Genomic DNA, 22082 nt, shown 5'->3' with positions numbered 1-22082 from the left:
TGTAATAAAGAATGAAGGCGTTCTATATACTCACCCAGATGACATAAACCGAATATTTAAAACTTTTTATGAGCAGTTAAATACTTCTGATTCTTCTGCTTGCCATCAGCAATACATGTCTTTTCTTGAACAATTTCATTGTCCTAAAATTAATGAGGGTTATTATGATATGCTTAATTGCCCCATGTCACTTGAAGAATTTAAATGTTCCCTGGACTCTATGCCAAAGAACAAAGCTCCAGTAGTGATGGAATCCCTCCTGAGTTAATTTCCGTGATCTGGGATATACAGTAGTGGCGCTGCTTATTCTAAATTCATTTAACTTTGCGATTGAAAATGGAGCCGTAGACAGGGATCTATATACAGCTAACTCTTTTACTTTAAGACAAAGACCCATTGGAATGCGCTAGTTATCCTATAAGTTTAATCACCATTGATGCAAAACGTTTTGCCAAAAACTTTAGCCTTTAGACTAAATACATGTATAGATAAGGTTATGAACTATGATCATTCTGGGTTTCTCAAAGATCAATTTGCAACAGATAACTTTAGGCGATTATTGCATATCATTCACAGATCCACCTCCTGCTCTGCGCCTCTGCCTCCTCCGCAGTCCTCTCATTGGATTCGGAAAAGCCTTCGATAGAATCGAGTGGAGCTTCCTCTGGGCGGTTCTTGAACATGTAGTGCTTGGAGATGGATTTATTAAAATGGTTCAACATTTTATAATAGCTGTTCATCTTGTGTACTTACCGGTTTTTAGTGTCTCCATCCTTCTCTCTTCGTCGAGGTACTCGCCAAGGCTGCCCATTGTCACCTTTGCTTTTTACTGTCCGTGGAGCCATTGGCTCAAGCGGTACGCCAGTCATCTGCTATACAGCCCAATATTTGCACTTACATAAAATCTCTCTTTATGATGACGATATTTTGCTCTATGTCTCCAATATTTCTGTGTCCGTTCCCAAATGTTTAAATCTCTTTAATATATTTGGTAAGCTTTCAGGCTACAAAATCAATCACCTGCCCCTTAAAGCTATAATATGTTTTTGTTTTTTTGCCGCTAGGGGTCGCTAACCTCTTACAATAACAAAGGCGTAGGTTGATGACGCATAAGCGGAATTATGGAACTTGTCTTCATGCTTATGGATCTAATAATGTTTATGATGAGTGAATACATTGATGTTTTTAACATGACTGTGGCACGATTGCTAATGAGAGACAGATATCATCGGATATGAAGGAATAAGAATGAATAATTTCATTCTACCGAAGTACCGCAAGTGCAGAATTACTAGTTACTCACGCAGTTTATTAGACGAATGAAACTTGTGAGGTAACGCAGCACTGTTTCACTTGCTCTATATCACACTAAACTGCATTTGAGTGTGTTGAAAGTTATAATGTTTGGTGGCTGTATGAGACTACCAGTAAGCTAGATCAACATTAGAATAACATACCAATTATAGTCTAACATTTTATCATGTTGAGCTATATAACATTGATTTGTTGATTGATTGATGTACATTTGCTCACCTGTCTAATAAAGTACATGCAAGAGTGGCGTCACTGTCAAGTCGTGACTTGTGAAGCTCTGCCAAGTCGAAGTTAGTCACAGACGTGGAGCTCTCGGCACCTCGAAAAACGCAACGCTGATATTGATCCTCGTTTTAGTTCTCCTTTTGTCCCAAACTCTGCTTTCCATGGTCCATAATGTTTGAACGAAACAACAACAGCGTGAGCGTGCCGGTAGACGTAACGCAGTTGTCTGCGTCGTCTGTTGCCCTGGTTACTATGGCAGTACGAGCAGAAACCAGGGATAACGCGGATATTACGTCATTGACAGGCGACAATGACCAGGGACGAGCTTAAAATTGGAATTTCTCTGAAATTAAAAATCTTTGGGAAGTACTGCTCCTCATATTTAAGACTGAGGGCAGGCTTATGGTGTTCCATGGGCTACTAATATACTTCCACATCCTTTGTAAAAGTGACTTTAAGCCCACTTTTACACTCCCTCAAGTGGCTTAGTCTCTAAGGTCAACAACTCTATTATTTTTCAACAGTACTCCTACATACCAGCTATGTATTCCTGGGAAAAAAAAGTAACAATCAAGCCTGATTGGGATTTGGTATGGGCCAGATGTTTCACTGCATCTAAAAACCTGGCACATCAGATGATCCACTACACATTTATACATATGGCATAATATTAGTTTATTGTATACAATGAAGATTAGATTTAATCTAGTCACCCATTAAATAATGCTATAGGTTCTTATTTGCATATGTTTTGTGAATGCCCTAAGGTGGTGCCTTTATGGACCTTTGTATGCACTGTCCTCTCTGATATTCTACATCTGGAAATACCTCAGGACCCCTTGCTCTTCTTACTGTTAGATGACTCTACACTTCAGCTAAAGATTAAACAAAAGAGGATCTTGTTATCTTACAATAAAGACTGCCTTAAAGCTATGGATTGAACCTTCCACCCCTTCTGCTTCCATCTGGCTTCCTTACTTCAGAGACATTGTCTTGCTAGAGGGCACCACTGCTAAACTCAATGAGGCCAAGGACAGAACTATTCAAAGCTGGTCAATAACTGCCATGATGTTGTTAGAGAAACTAAAACATTGACTTCCTAATTTACGTGTACTTGTTTTATGTAATTATTTTATCTCGGACGGGTCAATTTTCTTGGCATCTGTTTGTATATAGTTCATTGAATCTGTGATTTATGTTTCTGATACAGCTGAAACTTTATAATAAAATATTGATCACAAAAGTTTCTGATTACCAAATTTAACTTCTTCATTTTTGCCACCGACCCCACTACAGGATCACAAGCACTCCAGTGACTTCCCTCCTATTAGCTGTCGCTCACGAAAGTCGCTCTTCATTTGCATAAAGTTAAACTTATCTCAGCTTTGTTGTGTCGCTGGACATGTCTACTTCCTGTCGCCAATGGTTACTGTTGCTCATGTCAGCGGAAATCGGCAGTTCTTCATTGAAACAAATGGGATCATGTCACTTTGTCGCTGCATGTCCCTGGTAGTGTGAATGGGATTTAAGCTGCGGTCACACTAGACTTCGAGCAAGCAAAATTTCTTCGGACGCATGTCAAGCTCTGTGGTGTCTTTTTTAAAAATAAATATTCAACATATAACAAATAATATCACACTCAAAATGTAAAACAATATACAATCTACTCGACTTTACAGCAACAATATAGTTATAGGCTGTGACGTATCGATCTTCTACTGGTCACACGTCCTCATGTGATGCGAATTTGCTGGTTTAGAGTTCACCAAACTTTTCACATGATCTTGCATTTCCGGTCTGACATATTCGCATGCATATGGAAGTCAATGGAATGAAAAGTGCAGTGTGACCGCCCCTTTAAGCATTTGAACACCAGTGGGCGTGGCCAATGGTGCGATGATGTAAAATTATTAGTCAATGTCTTGCTGGAGAGGTGGTCATATGCAAATGTGTTTGTGACAACAATTTTTGATTTTAACAATTTTTGAGCTTTGGTACATTATTAATGCTTTTTTTTTTTGCAGGAGGACATATTAAACTATGATACAGGATATTTGAATGGTACAAAGACATTTTAATTTCTCATGTCATGACTTAAGTAGAAACTCAGAGAGTGGTAAATTAGTGGCAACCAGGTGCTCAGTAATTCTCAGTCATTTTCATGCATGTTTAAAAAAAGGGTGAAAAAGAGTATAAGAAAGTGGTAGACGGTGTCTTTATTTGATTGGGTAATTAACTCAATGGAGGAGAAAGGTCCAATCTGTGTAAGGCTCCTCATTAAACTCATTCTGTTTCTAGATTGTACAAAAGTGCTTTTATCTACACTATTCCCCCGGTGCTTCACAAACTTAATTAATCATTTCCAGATGAGTTCACCACCCTGTTCTGTAACATAACTGCAGGAGCAACGGTCTTAAGTCTCGCCACAATCAACGTATGTGGAGCGTGAGAGAGTTAGAAGATAAATTAGTTTTTTTAGTTTATTTTTGGGTACTGGAGGTTTGCTTGAAGGTGAATTCCTTGCACAGACAGAAATTACTCAATCAATTTCTATGCCTGGTACGATGGGTTAGCCTTGCACTGGTAATGTAATGGGGTTGAAGACTTGAGCCCCCTCAGATTCGCACCATTAACATCATTTATCACCTTTAGCTGAAATCTTTGTCCTCAGTTTGGCAATGTTTTACAAATCTTGTTGCTATTTTGTATGATCATATTTCAGGCAATTAAATGGATTTCTACTTCAAGTCTGATCAATAGACAGCTTAACTGGACCCAAGTGCCTTCCTCAGTCACTATCTTTAGAGGAAGGTGAAGTGATAAGTAACCCAAATTTAGTCCTGAAAGGAAAACGAGAGGACTAGGTGTCTACACCTAAATGCATCTCATAAAAGACCTCAGTTTATAATATAAATGGTTTATAACTTTTCAATAATGGGTGTTCAATTATTGAAGATCCCATTAAATTAAAAAAAATATTTTACCATGTATTTCATTTAATTTTTATTTCAAGGCTGACCTAGGCCACATTTACACATAGCCGGGTATTTAGAGAAACGAATATTTCTCCCCCTCCGTTTTCAATAATAACATCGTGCACACAACCCGCATAAATACGCCGTCGAGCGCCTTTATAACTATGCTAAACCTATGGGCGGCAGTGGAGAAGGATAAAGCCATGCAAGCCAATCAGAATCCTCAGAATCGACAAGAGAGAACCTAAAACCCCGTTTATCCCAGTTGACACGACAACATATAACCGGCGTTTTCAGAAATCTCCACTTTGGCCGGAGTTTTTAGAAAATAATCGTTTTCTGGGATAAAAACAGAGTTTTCGTGTAAATGACAGGCCAAAACGCAGATAAATATCTGCGTTTTCCCATCGTGTAAACGGGCCATAGGTGAAGGTGTTGATGATTGTGATGTGCAGGTGTGTGTGATTAGGAATGACGTGCAGGTGGGAACAGAGGAGAGTGATGGGAAATGTAGTGCAGGAACCTGGCAGACCTTAACAAAACTGGAACAAGTCAATACAATCCACCATGTAAGACTAAATAGAATCAAATGTGCTCATTTAACTTGAGTGAATGGTTTTCGTTTAACATGAATTAGGGGTGGGCGATATGACCAATTTCAAAATATGAGAAGTTGTATTTCACAATAACGATATATATATATAGAATTTTGGTTCAATACATGCTATTTTTTCCTGGGTATGAAACATGCTTCAAATGGTTATTCATATATGCCTATGCATTACTTTAACGATAAGATGTATCGTAAAACATTAACGATGCATCATAATTCTGATATCACACGTAAGACTTCTTGTTTGGTATATATTTTTATATACTAGCAAACGTAACTTTTTTACACACGCTGTTAGTTGTTGGCAGCCCAAAACATTCCCATAGGTGTTCATTTTCATTTATAGCAACCAAACACACGCTCAACATCACAATGGTTACCCCAACATAACATCAACATAACAGATACCATACCAAAATAATAGAACATTAAACATCAATTTTGTCATCTTGCTAAAACATTTATAAAACTACATGCAATTAGTTTCCACAAATACGTTAGCATGTTTTACTAATTTGTTCCCTCATTTTACATCGATCATGTGCATGATATAATAATCTGTTCCTTCGTTTTACTAAATCGTAAATCGTTTTAGTAAATTGTAGCCCCGTTTAACTAATTCATTACAATAAGGCCACAATTTACTAAAACGAGAAATAGTTTTTAATTTGTGGGAATTAACTCTCCCGGACACAGTAATATATATATATATATATATATATATATATATATATATATATATATATATATATATATATATTTGAGACGACAATTTATTTTTGTCATGTACTGTGTTTCGTATAAAAAAAACATTTATTTTCAACATTTATTTTCCCCATCCAGCCCCTTGCAAAGCATGATGGGAAGTGAGAATTATGTTCCCAATTTTTACGATTCTACTTTAACACAAATTAAAACATATCAATCAAGTAATCTGGAATAGATAGTGTAGCTACTTGGTTACCAAGGAGACAGTTTCAGTGAAGAGATACATATGTGATATAAATTAAGGTAAATATCACTTGTGAAAATAATATTTTTATTTCGGCAAAAGTGTGAAAATAATCAATTGTGTGCATATAGGATTTATAAAATGCTAGCTAAGTAATTAGCAGGAAGACAAAGAAATCAGCAACTTTATTCTTAACAAATGTTTAAAATGTTATTTCCACTACCGAATGCAGATAAACACAATACACAGTTGTGGACATGTTCATGATTTACTTTATTTATTTACTTATGTATGTATGTCTACTTTTTTTATTGAATTGCTTGTTCTGTGTGTTATGTGTATGACTATGTACAGTTGTACAGTATGTTTCTACTTATTCCTGTCGCCTCTTGGCCAGGTCATGTTTGTAAATGTGAAGTTGTTCTCAAACAGTTTAAATGGATAAATAAAGGTTTAAAAAAACAAAAACAAAAACATTTTTAGTATAGTCTTAGACTTTTGGACAGTATTTTAACAAATTATAAAACACATACTCCTTGAATAGCTATGATTGACTGAGGCACCTTCAAAGCCATTGTGAAATACCCTATAAACGCACATCTGTGACCTTATTACATAACTTACTGCCCCTGTGTCTGGGTGTTGCTTGGCAACCGTTCTGCTAAACATTGGTGAAGAACTACTTTGCTTGCTGGAAGAATTATTAGCCTATTTGTTATCAATAAATGAATCCATTTTTGCTGCTGTGTTTATTTAACAGAATCTTTCATACAAACTAACAATGGCCCTAGTTCTTCTAATATCACTGTAAATCACACCATAATTGTGGCTTATTGCTTTATCATGTTACTGTGGCTATTTACAGTCATTTGTAAAAGGTAACAGGTTGAGTTGGTAAATATCCATACAGATATAAGATATACATAAAGATATGACAGAATGAAAGGTGAAAGATGCCCCAGGATGCAGAATATTCTTCATACTTAGCCTGATAAATATGAGCTGTGTTCAGGACTCATATTTCAAATCAGTTCAGAGCTGTGAATAAAAGCAGAATATGATTGAATAAATTATAATGATTTAAGTCTAGCTTAAACGGGCTATAGAATTCAGAAACCCTTGTTATTAGCGACACCGGTGGCCGTTAACTGAACTGCAGCCAGCAACTTAGCTCGTGCTCGCACTCGTGGAGATTGTGACATGAGATGAACGTGATTCAAGGCCCCGATATACTCACTCAAGACCTTTTTCGTTCTTTGCTTAGAAGTACAAATATGTTGGAAATACATCTGTTAACAGACATCTCGACACCATCCTCTCAATCAGAACGTGGATGATAGGTAGAAAAGAAAACAGATTTGGAAGAAAAGAAAACAGCAGTTAAGAAAGCCTCGTGGATGTGTTTGCACCATCTCTGCAATTCACCGGCATCATGTCGACAGACGAGGTAATTAAAATTAAATATGTGCACTATATCTGGCTTTGTGAGACTATTGTTTAATTTCACGTGTTGAACGGAAGATAGGCTGTCAGTAGCGCACACAACGTCGCATCCTTTTGATTTCCCCGGCAAAAACGTCCCGAGTTCTTCACATAAAAATCTACACCGATTTCTATAGGAAGTCAGGGAAGGTCTCGTTTTTAAGTTTCGTACAGGCTATTCACACAATGAAAAACAAAGAACAATACATGGAAATTCTCAGATATAAAGTTACTACCCCTTAACTGAGTGTATTTATTTAGTGCATATATAGGCTACACTATTTTTTTTTTTTTTTTTTTTTTTAGAATGCATGACATAATATTTCAATAATAAGCTTATGAGGTACCATACTAATTAAGTAGAGAACTGTGGGTAACAAATGTAAATATAGCGAAGTGCTAACACTACAGGGGAGATTTTAACACATTTGCTTAAATTTAATTAGAACACAATTAAAGGAACACTCCGACTTTTTGGGACTTTAGCCTATTCAACTTATCCCCCAGAGTTAGATAAATCCATACATACCTTTTTCATCTCCGTGTGTGCTATAAGTCTGTTTGACGCACCCACCGCTAGCCTAGCTTAGCACAAAGACTGGATGTAAATGGTTGCAGCTAGCATACTAATCCAAATAAGTGACAAAATAACGCAAACATTTTATACAAACAGACTATACAAATCACAACATGTAAATAGGAAAATGTTTGCGTTATTTTGTCACTTATTTGGATTAGTATGCTAGCTGCAACCATTTACATTGTTGTTCCTTTCTTTAACTCTTTTGAGACTTAGCTACAAACACGAAAGTATGTGATCACGTTTTCTGCAGACCTCAATCATCTTATCACATGGGCTTCATTTTCAAAGAACCTGTGTCTTCATATAATTTTGTTTTAAACAGACACAAAATTTAGTTTCCCCTCTGTTTATTTTATTATTGCTAATCAAGTACGCTTGCTTGGAAAAATAATTTCAAACAGTCCTAAAGCATTGGCATGTGTTTTACCAGAATTTCTCTTTCAAATGAATAATATATATATTTATTAAGGTCTATAAAGCTTTAATTCTCAATTAAAGTGCTGAACATATAGTCTTGTTAACAAGTGACACTCTTGTTTTACGTGTGCCTGTGTTCATGCCTTTGCCTCAGTGCAGATATAATAGAGCACTGCATTTTCCAGAAGCTTTAATGATAAAGCCACTATACTAACCTTTAATTAAAATATCTTGAACTTAATTAATCCTTCCAAGACAAAGGGTTCCCTGCAGACGTTTATAAATATCAAATTAATTCAATAAAAAATAATAAGGCCCCCAAGTACTATTTATATGATTAAATAATGTTCTTTAGATTAGTTCTATTTTTATTTTATTTTACTAAATAATAATAGTAGTACTACTAATAATATATCATTACAAATATATTCAAATAATATTTAATATATTTAAATAATTATATCTATCTATCTATCTATCTATCTATCTATCTATCTATCTATCTGTCTATCTGTCTATCTATCTATCTATGTCAAACAAATACTTAGCTTATAAAAAATAAAAAATGGTGTATTTGTACAGGAAATAAATACGTACACATCAAATGATCTGTGCAGCAGTGCCCTCTGCTGGACTTGAGCAATACATAATAAAGAGTTAATATGTTCAATAGGATACACTCAAAATATATTATGGTGAATATCATAAAAATCTTTTTATAAATAAAAATAATTAATAGACGGATGAAACATCAACATTTGGGAATCAACATCTGACATATAGCATTAACTTTACTGGCTTTAAAAGTGTTTCATTAAAATAAAATCAGCAGACGCATTACTCAAGTGGAAAAACGAACAACATTTGTATAAAACCTTTGATCAAGGACTATAATTTGTTGGAAAAACTCATTATAAAAGGTGAAACGGCGGTAAAGAGATCCCACCCTGATATAATCAGCGAGGTTAACGTTTAAATGTTGTGAGAATCACTTGCAAAATTGGTAAACAGTTGCTCATTAAGTTGTAATTAAGTCAGTTTCTATTTCAGGAGCTAAAGTGTTCATGAGTAACAGTATCTTCAGAGCATTAACATGATTCCCTTACATCATCTGGGCACCACTCCAAGATCTGATTGGCTAGTACAACCTATATGATTTCGACGTGAAGACCATGCAGGCATGATGTACTGGGCCTCTGCCACGGTCTTGGCTTGAGGCTGGAAGCAAGCCCGTTGACATTTGTGTGAGCCCTGAAGCTACTGGGTCAGAGAGAAGACGTCACACCCACAGGGTGACGATGAAACAAACGGCTGGAAATGTCAAATGGAGATGCACTGCTCCGTGTTGAGGCGACAGCCACGCTCATAGTGCTCATCTCTTATGAGTCCAGTCAGGGCCACTGACCCACTGTCAGTCACAAAACCACATCCCATAATGATTTAGCCCAGATGACATCAGACCAAACAACATAGCTTGACAGGTCTTTTATGAGACTGAGACTATGATAACGAGAGACAATTTACGATGCAAGCACTATTTCAGTAGATTATGTGTAAGTATATTTGACAGTTTTATACCTAAGAGATATACATATACTGTATCTAAGGACTGGAACTCTTTTGTTGTAACATTGTTTCGAAACTCCAGTCAAAACAATGACTATTGGGAGCATGCATTTAGGAGCTAGATGACTTTTTAGATGTTAAATTACTAAATCAATTGATAAAGATGGTTGTTCAAAAGCATTTCTTTCTATTGAGTGCAGCGTTTACATTTTAACAGCAGTAATTGCTGTGATGAAGGGACATTGTGGTATATAGATTATGACAATTTATACAGGGCTGTTGAATGCTTGATTCTGACTGTTATTATTTAGTAAATGTACAGCTATGATGAAGTAGGTCCAGGTCTGACTCTGTCGACTGCATTACAGTTCCATATCGCTTCACAGGTCCAATACAGCCTAAAACAGCAACTGAACAAAGCCCATAATACAATAAACAATTGGATAAAAATGAGCTGCATTAAAAATGCTGTCACTTTAGTCATCCTGATTGTATGTGTGTAGATTAAACTTACAATTGGACCTCATATTAAACAATAACCATTATTTTTTTAAATATTTTTCGAATATTTTCAAGTCAAGCCACCCACCTTTATTTATATAGCGCTTTATACAATACACATAGTTTCAAAGGAGCTTTTACTGTGATAACAGGAAGAATGATGCATTTCGGCTGATGTTCAGCTGAAGTCAGTTCAGTGTTGATTCAGTTCCGTTGTAAAGATAATCAATTATTAAATTAGTTAATTTCATCTATAAAGCAGTTCTGCAAAAAATGATGTCATTGTCCAGCTCAGTTCAGTTCTCATACTGCAGCGTCAGTCCAGTCAAATAATCGATAATGCGGTTGAATATGAAGTGTCCCCAACTAAGCAACATGATTTGCTTTTAATATGCAAAACACTATTTTGACCATTTTATATGAACAATCAGTTAGTAATTAGACTAGTGTAAGTCATGAAGCTGAAGTATATAGTATGTAGTATACTGATTTCAAATCAGATTCATGGTTCAGTAAGTCACCATGAAATCAAAATTGACAATTCAATTCAGTATATCTTAAATGATTTATTTATGCATATATATTTGATAAAAGTCATGTGCTCTCATAATCTTTAGACAGTTGCAGTGCTGTGATGCAGTGACATCTCTTCTCTGCGGACGTGTTTACTGGCGTGAGGGCGGGGCAACCTGTCAATCACATGAGATCGACCAATAGCAGAAGCATTCAAGCAACAGGAGGTGACAGTAACTGTAAGTGTTTTTGTATCTTTTTCTCATTTGATTGTAGCGCAGTTGTAGTTACTAGGAAACATTGTTTGTGTACTGTGCTGACGTGGTAGAATCGTGTTGGCGAAGTCTCGTTTGTTCACGTTGGTAAACAGTTTCGGTAGTGTGACGTGGCCTGCCAGCTCATGCAGTGTGTTTTGTAGCATTCATTAGAAAGAAGCAGTCAAGCAACAGGAGTTGACAGTAACTGTAAGTGTTGTATCTTTTTCTACATATAGCAAATTTGCCTGGGAACGCTTTATATGAATACAATAGGTAGTTTATCCAAAATCCATCTGATCACTTATATCAATGTTATGTATTGTTATATCGTCCAGCCTCGTTTTTTTTGTCAGTGTTTATTTAAAATGGTCCAATTATGCAGAATATACGATTCTAAATATTTAATTGATGAGTTGTCAATACAATATATAACAATATAATATATAAGGGATGATTTTACCCCTAAATTCAGCATATTGACACAGATATCTGCAAATCCACCTTTTGCTGCCTGGAGTCCAGTTGTTTATGAATTGCAGCAATCCATTTGCTTCCTTTTTCTGTAGCTTTCTGCAGTCTGTAAAAATATACCTCAGATTTCTTGTCAAATCTAGTTGTACAGTCAATCGCAAAGCCCTTTCCCAGTTTAGAGGTTTTTGTGTGCATTCACGCTGAAAACTTTTTGCCACTTAGTGGGCGTGACCCCAGTCACTCCGGTCGACGGCGACGGCGCGCGCACACCCTCTGTTCCCCATGAACAAAATCAAGTCCTGTCCTACATTTTTCACGTCCCAATAGCAGATATACATCACAACAGGGAAAAAAAGACTATCGCAACTTCTGTTTCATTGCGACTTTAACTAAAGCGCAAAACTGTTTTGAGAATTTCATGACACATTAAAAAGAACCAGCTCATATGAGTCATGCGCTATACGGAGCCCTGCATTAATATAGCCTACACTGTTTGCATGCATACAAATATATGAGAAATGATTTGCTTTGCTATTCAATTATATAGGATAAGTTTCCACAGATGAGAAACAACCGTCCTAACAAGCACACAATTTGTTGCATAGCGATTCAGTTATATGAAGAAAGTTTCCACAGATTAAACACAACCGCCCTAACAAGTACACAATAGCCTTACAATTGGGCTCTAGTTGTTAATCACTACAATAACTAGCACATTTTCTGGATAAACATCCCACAGTTATTGGTTCATTAGTCATGTTGAGAGTTAAGGAGAGCTGTGAAAATGAAGACTAAAGAGCGTTCCGATGAAGCTGAGGCACAGTAAATGCATGAATAAGAGGAAAGGTTCAAAGCAATATCGAAGTGCTTGAAAGTCCCAGTGTTTGTTGAATTAGCAGGAAGAGGGGACTTAGCAGTTTTTGTACCCATTTGCAATTACAAGCAGCAACTCGGCAAAGTTATTGAAGATATTAAGCTTCTTCACATCACACCCGAGTGTAATGTAGACTGTTTATTAATTTACTAAACTTCTGCTTTCAAAGAACACTGTACGGCTACATGTGCAGATATAATTGGCCTGTAGAAAATAATGTTTTATGACGCATTTGGTCGATTGGTGTTCGAAACTGTAAGGCTATATTTAGTTATTAAAAATGAAAGTTCAATAATGTTGTGAAGTTGCTAAGATACCTTTGAAGTTTCAAAATGAAGTTTAGGGATTAACACTGCACTGAAAACTGTTGACCGCTTAAGCTGGGGAGGAAGGTCATTTTTGACACAGATCCCAAACACAAGGTGGAACGAACGCTGAAGAACAAAAAGCTGAAAGTGCTACCAGACCCAATCAAAGCTCTGATCTCAACCCAATTGAGAATTCAAGGCAGTGTCTGACAAACCTGAACAACCTTGAGCAAATCTTCACGGAATATCGGGCCAAAATCACACTTGACTGGGGTGTGAATTTGGTACATATTGATGTAACAGTGCTGCAAAACAGATTTTTACATTTTCTAAAAACAACGTGGGAGGTGATTGCCGTTTTAAAAATTGCAGCCACAATGCTAGTTTGTTGTACAATGGCAGCCAAGATGCTGCTAAGATGAAGCTTTGAGTTTTCTGTTGTTCTGGGTGGTTGCTTAGTAGTTGTAAGCTGGGCTTGACATAAGTGGTTAGTAAGTTTTCCAAAGTTACTAGCCACCCAGATTTTTCACTTTTTATATTTTCTCATAATTTGGCAGGAGGTATATTAGGCTGCTGTCCCTTTAAGACGTGACACTGGAATCCATTATACTGTTACACATGTGTTTTCTTTCTCAACTGTTTTTACGTTCACTTAAAACATAACTGACTGTTTATCAAGGCCGGCATTTTGACATTATTTTGTGTGTATTTGACTGTTTAAACGAAACATGCAGCGAAAAATAACTACATTTAGTACTGAGAGGCGGCTTTATGTGCGTGCACTTTAGCCAATACGCAATCCAACGCAAATTCAAGCCCTGTAACACCAACAATATTCACTCACCAACAAGTGAGTGAGGAAAAGTGGGTTTGTGTGTCAACTCGCAGTTGGAGAGATGAGAGAGTTTCCATTCTGATGAAAGTGAGAATCGGAAGAGTTTCAGATATTTCAGTATCGATATGACGATATGTATTGGAAAATACATATTTTTGACAACACTTTAAAAAAAAACAAAAAAACATTTAGATGTCAATTTTGACCCACCAAGGTGGCTAGCAGGAGTGACTGCACTGATACATTTTAGATACAAAGTTTAAAAATGTTTTTTTTTGGTAAAGTTTTTTTCACTTTAGAAGTTTACCCAACTATGACGACTTCTGAACGCCGATACCATGTTGCTGACTTGGTATGTTTATAAAAGGAGAGTAAAATTCCAGAAAATAATTTGGGAATTTTGTTCACACTATCGGCTTTTGCTCAAAACACTTTCACGAGGCACAGTGTATCAAACACGACCGTTTTCTTTCAATTAGAGATCACCACAAAATGATCTTGTGACCATCTTGAGATAATTTTGATAATAAGAACATGGCAGAAACTAAAGCCTCATTAGACCCTTCAGCACAGCCAGTCAGCCGTCAGGAGCTGCAACTGCATTTGCTCATCTCCAAATATCATATGCCAGCTGCAGACTACAGTAGCTGACCTTTCCCCCTTTCTCTAATACCCCGGAGCATCGCCATCCTGACATTTCCAGTGTTCAAGAGGATGGAGGCGTGCATGCTGTCTTATTCCAATAGAGGCCTTTGTGATATTTAGACAGAGAATGAGAAAGCCTTGATCTTTGACAGATGAATATGAGGACAGGGACCATTAAAGGTTTTAATACACTGGCATGACCTCCCTAATTAAATCCATGTCTGTCATAAAGCCATGCTCCACCTGATTCTGCATGCTCAGGGCTGAGACTTAGACTTGACTTTTTGAAGAATAGTTAACTCAGCTACTTAAAAAGCATTTTTAAGCACAAAAAAACCTTTTTGACTATTTTGTAGACTATTTTGAGATTTATAAGATGCAATAAACACGATTCAAAATGTTAAACAGCGTTTTACATTCATCCCCCCCACCATAAGCATGCCTGCAGTTCCATTGCTCAACACTTGATGGCAGTAAAAGCAGGGCTTGACTGTGTGATGGCTGAAGTCCTGTTGCGTTTCCATTTGCATTGGGCATTTTGACTGCATCAGGTGCACCTGTCACCTTAAAGATTTACACGGCCATCAGCATTAGATAAATTACTATAGGTCAGGTCACCGACTTCAGACATCTGCAGTAGATACAGTCTATTACGTTGCTTATACTAGTTGCCTAGTGCTATTAAGAAAACAATGGATCTCATTCACTAAGCGTGCGTATACAAATTTGTGTGTGAAATCTGCATATCTTCACGAACATATCATGATGTATTCTACATTAACTTAACAACTGACATGTACACCAAAAGCATTTTCTCTGTGCTGCTCACATTAAGGAGTATATACTATATTTCACCCTAACATATTAACTAATAAATAACACAATTTCATTTAAACTTAAAGCTTTAGTGCGTAACTTTTGGCGTTCTAGCGGTTAATAAACAGAGCAGCATGCATCTTGTGGAAGAACATTGTAGCCGGCGCTACTTTTCTCTGTTTATTTCTATGACGAGTCACACAGGTACTGGGCTACTCCGCAGCGGTGCCGACCCGAATCAATCTAAAATAGTCCCAATATAAACACTTATTATAGGTGAGATTCAGGAAAAACACGGTTTGGAAAATTGATTCATGATGTACTCGCTCATTATATAATAAATTAAAATTTGAACAGCGTTACTGACTGAAGCTTTAAATATTTTTCATCATATACAGTGAAAGAGTAAGAAAAGCTGCGTTATAGCTTCAGCTGCATGGTTCCTCTGAATAACACAGATATATGCGTATGTACAACAGAGAAGCCTTTAATCTGGTTCTGTATAAAAGGTGTATATTGAGTTAAAACTGGTTTGAGAATGACACACTTGGCATTGCTCGAGGATCTGGCGAGAGAGCGTCTGAAGAAAACGGCATGTATGTTTGAAGAGAGTGACTGAGTGCTGCAGAGGAAAAGTTGTGCGGAAAGCCCTTATATCATTGGTCTCAAACTCAGGTCCTGGAGGGCCACTGTGCACTGTCCTGCAGAGTTAAGCTCCAACCCTAATTAAACAGTCCTGAACCAGCTAATCAAGGTCCTCAGGATTACTAGCAACGTCCAGGCGAGTTGGAGCTAAACTCTGCAGGACAGTGGCCCGCAGGAGCCGAGCTTGTGACCACTGCCTTATATGGAGATGGTTTGGGCGTGCGGCCGCTGAAATACGTCCGAAATCACAGACACTCTTGTGTAGGTACTTATTTTGAATAAGTAATTACATCACGACTTCTAAAAAGTGACGTTTTATATAGTATGAGTGTGTGTAGTATGAATGTAATGTAATGTGACATACCACCAGCGTCAGTTGCGTCGCTTCACTATCATTCATAAATCCTCTCCCGTGGCCTCATGGGATAGTAAAGTGTCCATCGCATGCACACTTCAAAATCTCACCGGAAATAGCAGGACACTTTTTGCCTGTGAATTCAGACATTCTTTTGTCACAAACTTTTTTTTCGCGGCTATACAAGTATGCAATTTCGGATGCAGCCTAACATTACAATGAGATTAAGAACACATTCATGTGCGTACGAATGTGTTGTGAATTAGGCGTAGATTAGTTCTCCTGTGTGTACAAAGACGAAATAATCCAGGCAATTATTAGTGAATGAGACCCACTTAATCTTATTTAACAGCGATCTTCATACCCGAAAAAAAAAGTTAAACTGGGAATTATAGCCGTATGAACTCCAGGCAGGCTATAGGAACAAGAACATTAAAGATTAATAACACCATATTAGAGATGAAATTGGGAAGTGGAGTGTCTTGTAAGAAGTTTGTTTTACAAAATAATTTATCATATTCTTAAGCCGGGCTTGCTTGTGCGAGTGTGACAAAATACACTGCGTTTATTTATTGAAGGTGTCATACTACCAGCTTTGGTTAAAGCTATGTTTCTTTTATAAAATACACTCATATAGTTCCCTAGCAACAAGCGCTGATGGCAACCGCAGTGCAGTAAATATTTGAGTATATTTTTCCCTCTCTCTTTGCCTAAAAGACACTCACTTTCATGTTGCTTTTCTGAATACAAATAAGAGAGGCAATTTCATACTGTTAAGCTGTAAACAATATACAGAGTCTCTGTCTTTTTAGGACAACACATTTTATGGGTTTAAGTGATGCTGTATTCAACTCTATATAGAAACATTATAACTGTGTAAACTTAGTGAACTTCTTAGTCTAAATAGGCAGCTGACTTCTAAGGCGGGATCCTAACCATCATGATACCCCATAAGTGATTGATCTGGAACGCTTTTAAATAGCCCTCTGCTAAAATGATAATTTGAAATGCTTTTAAAGTCCCCCTGTGGTGAAAATCAAATGTTGTTTATATTTCTATGTGTTGTTTTAATATGCTTTAAGAAAAAACATGTGCAAGCAAATACATAAGTCAACACCATTGCGGAGTATTTTCTCCTTAAAACTGCAGTGGACAAAGAAGAAATTACGTTTTTTTCCCCAAAAAACTTTTAAATGTGTAATTTTGGTGATCAAATATGAGTTTTAAGGGGCAGAATTATTAGACTTTAAGGTAATTTAGGTATCACAACATTATAATGATTTTGTAATGTTTTTTAAAGTTCTCTTATGCTCACCCAGGCTGAATTTATTGGATCACACAGTAATATTGTAAAATATAATTGCAATTTAAACTGTTTTATATTTTAATATAATTTAAAATGTCATTTTAGTCCTAAAATAGCAAAGCTGAATTTTCAGCTTCATTCAGTGTCACATGATCCTTCAGAAATCATTCTAATATGGTGATTTGTTGCTCAAGATGTTGAAAATATGTTTAATATTTCTGTGGAAACATTTTTTCCCAGGGTGTTTAGATGAATAGAGTTCAGTATTTATTTGAAATATAACTTTTGTAACATTATAAATGTCTTTACTGTCACCTTTGATCAAATTAATGTCTTTGCTGACAAAAAAAAACATTAATACCTTTAAAAACAATCAATCCAAACTTTTGAACGATAGTGCACAGTACAAAAAGACTGTCCTTAAATTACTACTGGTTTTAAAGGTTATTTTTTAAGTGAGTGCTACTGTAGATGACGGCAAAGCTAATATATCTCCCTGAAAATATCCAATATCGCTTGATAAAAAAAAAAAAAAAAAAAACTCTAATATGGACAATAACCGCATAGAACCATAGCAATATATTGTGCATCTCTAAAGCAAGTTAGAAGGTCTCATACTGTGCAGTCGCACATATTAAAAATGTATTTGAAGCTTGAATCTGAAAATCCTGCATACCTACACTGTATAAAAAAGTGTGCTGCCTTAAAATTAAGTACAATCAACTTGGAGGTTTAAGTAATTTCAACTTGAATAACATGAAACTGACTTAAAAAATGAGTTGAATCTTGTATAACTTATATAAAAGCTTATTTTGATGAGTTAAAGCAATGTAAAAACATGTCTTAACTTACTGATCATATAATTTAATTATGCTCCCTTATTACAATAAGGAAACAAAATTAACATTTTGTGTAACCTAAATCGTGGCTACAATTTCTTAAAATGTGCGTCTGTAAGCAGCTCACTTGCTTTTGAGCATATACACTATATGTATGCTTATTATACACGTGCAGACATTTCATATACCAACAAAAATTTAAATGGTTGTCAACATAAATATACATTTACAACCACAGCAAGCCTTTCTGTGCAAAAGAATGATAAAAACTGCTCAGCATCGCCGCGCTGAGCAGGATATGTTAGTCCACCGAGGTTATTGACCGCCTCACGAAGTGTGTAGAAATGATGAAATGGTTCAGTGTGTGAAGTATGTCATCCATTCCAAGAGGAAAGTAATGACGCACAAAATATATAAGGCACGGTCTGTTCAAGATCAGAACGCCACGGTGAAATGAAACGCAAGTCATGGATGAGCATTGGGCCTGACTTCCCACAACTACTCCTCATGGGAGCTTCCGGTACAGGCATGTGCGGCAAAACAGCCTGCTATAGTTTCAGAAGCACGCTATATTTTATCCCCCGGTCTGATTGTTGGTCTTCCATGGCTCTCAGATCCTACAATTTGCTCAAATTTCAACTTTTTTTCCCCTTCACTCAGGGAAATGCCTGCGTTCCTTCATTCAGAAGCATAAAGAGGACAAAACGCCGACAAATTACAGAGAGGGACATTAACGCTGACGAACACAACATGACAAGAAAATGGTAGAGACTCGCGCCTCCCAGCTCCCTTTCTCGCCCAAAGAGATTTAAATAATAAAAACCGTCGGCCTGTGAACAAACAGGATAATTATGGCCTGCAGTCTTCCTGTCGCTGGTCAGGCACGGCAGAGCAGAAAGAAACACGTTATTACCACTCAAAGCTTTCTGCCAAGGAATTAGGGAACATCAATGTTTCATGGAGACTCTGCGTTTGGATGGGGACTCGTGTTAAAAATCAACACATTATGACCAGACGTCTCTGTGTTGAATCTTACCCCACTGTGAAAGTCCTTGCATGTAAATAAATGACTAAAAAATCCCAAATAAACTGGAGAAATTTCCGCACACAGAGATTAATGCGTTTGGGCAAATTGGATGTGAAACCGGCTCAGATTTGTATACGAAATGCGCTTGAAGTTCATGCCGGGAAAATTAGAATAAAAGATAAAAAGCAAATATTGATGTCATGAAATTAAAGCACTCACTGCACAGTGTGTCTAAGTAGATTAAAAAAGTAGAGTAAATTAAATAAAGGTTTATATCGAAACCAAGAAATGTCACCTCCCAAAAGTATTTAATTTCAACAAAACCTTTTTATATTCTACCTGCCAGGTGAAGTTAAATGTGGCTTTAAGCATGTGAAATTACTTCACAAAGACTATGGCAACAGGACAAGATGTGTTCCTGTAGGGTTTTTTAATCAATTCTAAATGACTTCAAAATTATTATTAAATAATCCAAATCTAAAAGGCATAGTTTACACACACACACACACACACACACACACACACACACACACACACACACACACACACACACACACACACACGCACACACGCACGCACGCAAGCACGCACGCACACACACACAAACACACACACACACACACACACACACACACACACACACGAACACACACACACACACACGAACACACACACACGCACGCACCCGCACACACACACACACACACACACACACACACACACACACACACACACACACACACACACACACACACACACACACACACACACACACACTGGTGAGGAAATGATGACAGGCTCGCTTTTAATAGGATACCTACAACATTGCAAATAATGCGTCTTTGAAGTTTTAAAGGGGTTGTATAATGTCCTTTTCACAAGATGTAAAATAAGTCTCTGATGTCCCCAGAGTGTGTATGTGAAATTTAACTCAAAATACCGCACAGATATTTTTATATAGCATGTTAAAATTGACAGTTTTAGGGGTAGGCAAAAACGTTTTTGTGTCTGTCCCTTTAAATGCAAATGAGCTGCTGCTCCTGGCACAGGGGGCGGAGCTTCAACAGCTTGTGTCCTTTTACCTCACACAGACATGCACTGAAAATTTCAACAACTTTTAGCCTTTTATGTTCAAATTGGGGTCAGACAATGATGGAGAGACTCAAGAAGAAGTGACAACATGAAGAAGCAACAGGACATTTCTCAATGGTTCGTTGATGAATTTATGCAGCTGATTTGCGATTTGTAGTTATCTTCTAGTCATTGATTAGCGTATTCTGTCATGATAATCTATAAATCTTGTTCCCGTCACTAACCCAGGAGGAATGTCGTGTGGTCCCTACCAGCAGTTTGTTGTAGTCCTTAAAAAGCGATTTCTGTAAAAGGAAATGTTTCTCTTTGCTTTGAACTTCGAACATTGTAACTTTGTAGATGTTGTTTATGCTCAAACAGCAACATTACACACTAACTAAAGTTAGAAAAGTGAAATCATAATCAACCACCCTTTTAATTATTTGTTAGCTCCAAGAGGTCAATGCATTGTTAAGATCCTCAATTGGTCAAACTCGTCTCACCAAATGTCTTCAAACGTGGTTGTGTTTCCACTCTCCTGCACTCGTCATGCAAATCTATAAAAGGAATTTAGAAAGTAGTGACTGCTTACAAACAGGTTTCCTGAACACTCTCCTTGTCTGTCATTGGTTGGCCAAACAGATAGCCCCGCCCCAAACTCGTGCTAGTGGTTGAGCCATTGTGGCCGTGTTGGGATGTTAAACAAAAGCAAACGAGTTTACAGATTTCAGGGGAATCGACATGTGAACGGTTTATACTCGCGGTTGTCTCTGCTTATTAAATCTTAAGAATCGGAACATTTTAACGATTAAATTATCACCTTTAATATGGCTCTTTACAAAAGTGTTTCGAACAATCAGATACTTGCCTGAGCTGAAATTGTTAATTAGCACTTTAACAGCTTATGAGACTTGATCTTGATAACATTTTTCTTGGTATTATTATTTTATTCCACGAGAATTAGACCACTAACTGGTGGTAGAACATTGTTGAACATGGCCTGCTAATGAACCATGACAGAAATAAATCATTTATACCTCTGACCATTAACCGCCGCATTGATCTTACCTGAATTATGCATTAACAATGACCTCTGATTATTTATGAGTGCAGAGTGCAGGTATGGTAAATGCCACTATGCGTTACAGGAATTGATTTATGAAACTAAACATATAGCATTAGAGATGTACTGAAATTTCGTCCACCGAACATTATCGGCCGAAAATGGCATGATTTGTAGGACTATACTTTATTTTGATAATTAGTCAAAACATAAATCTGATTCTGTTGCATAGAACTGAATGAAGATAATGTATTGATATATTGATATTTAATATTGTTTTAATATAGGTTTTTCTGTCCAATTTTTGTGTGTTGCTTTAAATAAAAGTGTGGTTATTTTATTTTATTGGCTTGTATTTTAAGAATTCAGATTCAGTAAAATTATTGAATTTAATTAAAGTCGAATAATAATACAATTATACAAAAAGCT

The 22082-nt window shown here is 36.7% G+C and overlaps 1 protein-coding gene and 1 long non-coding RNA gene across 3 annotated transcripts in view; one reads left to right on the top strand and one right to left on the bottom strand.

The window, feature by feature from the left end:
• kcnip3b (Kv channel interacting protein 3b, calsenilin) overlaps window positions 1-7650 on the bottom strand; it is a 37722-nt gene extending 30072 nt beyond the window's left edge. Inside the window, exon 1 of the mRNA XM_079600544.1 lies at window positions 7367-7650. Within this exon, the coding sequence (XP_079456670.1) occupies window positions 7367-7393 (27 nt within the window). The 5' untranslated portion in view covers window positions 7394-7650. The remainder of the gene's footprint in view (window positions 1-7366) is intronic.
• The window catches only part of LOC306992081, an 89472-nt gene continuing 74686 nt past the window's right edge, over window positions 7297-22082 (top strand). For both annotated transcript variants that reach the window (XR_013796216.1, XR_013796217.1), the window contains exons 1-2: window positions 7297-7526; window positions 11246-11380. This is a non-coding gene — a long non-coding RNA (uncharacterized lncRNA). The remainder of the gene's footprint in view (window positions 7527-11245; window positions 11381-22082) is intronic.

The sequence above is a fragment of the Phoxinus phoxinus genome (genome assembly GCF_949152265.1).
Source record: "Phoxinus phoxinus genome assembly, chromosome: 23".
Taxonomy (NCBI): Eukaryota; Metazoa; Chordata; class Actinopteri; order Cypriniformes; family Leuciscidae; genus Phoxinus; species Phoxinus phoxinus.
This window is presented reverse-complemented; position numbering and strand designations above follow the sequence as displayed.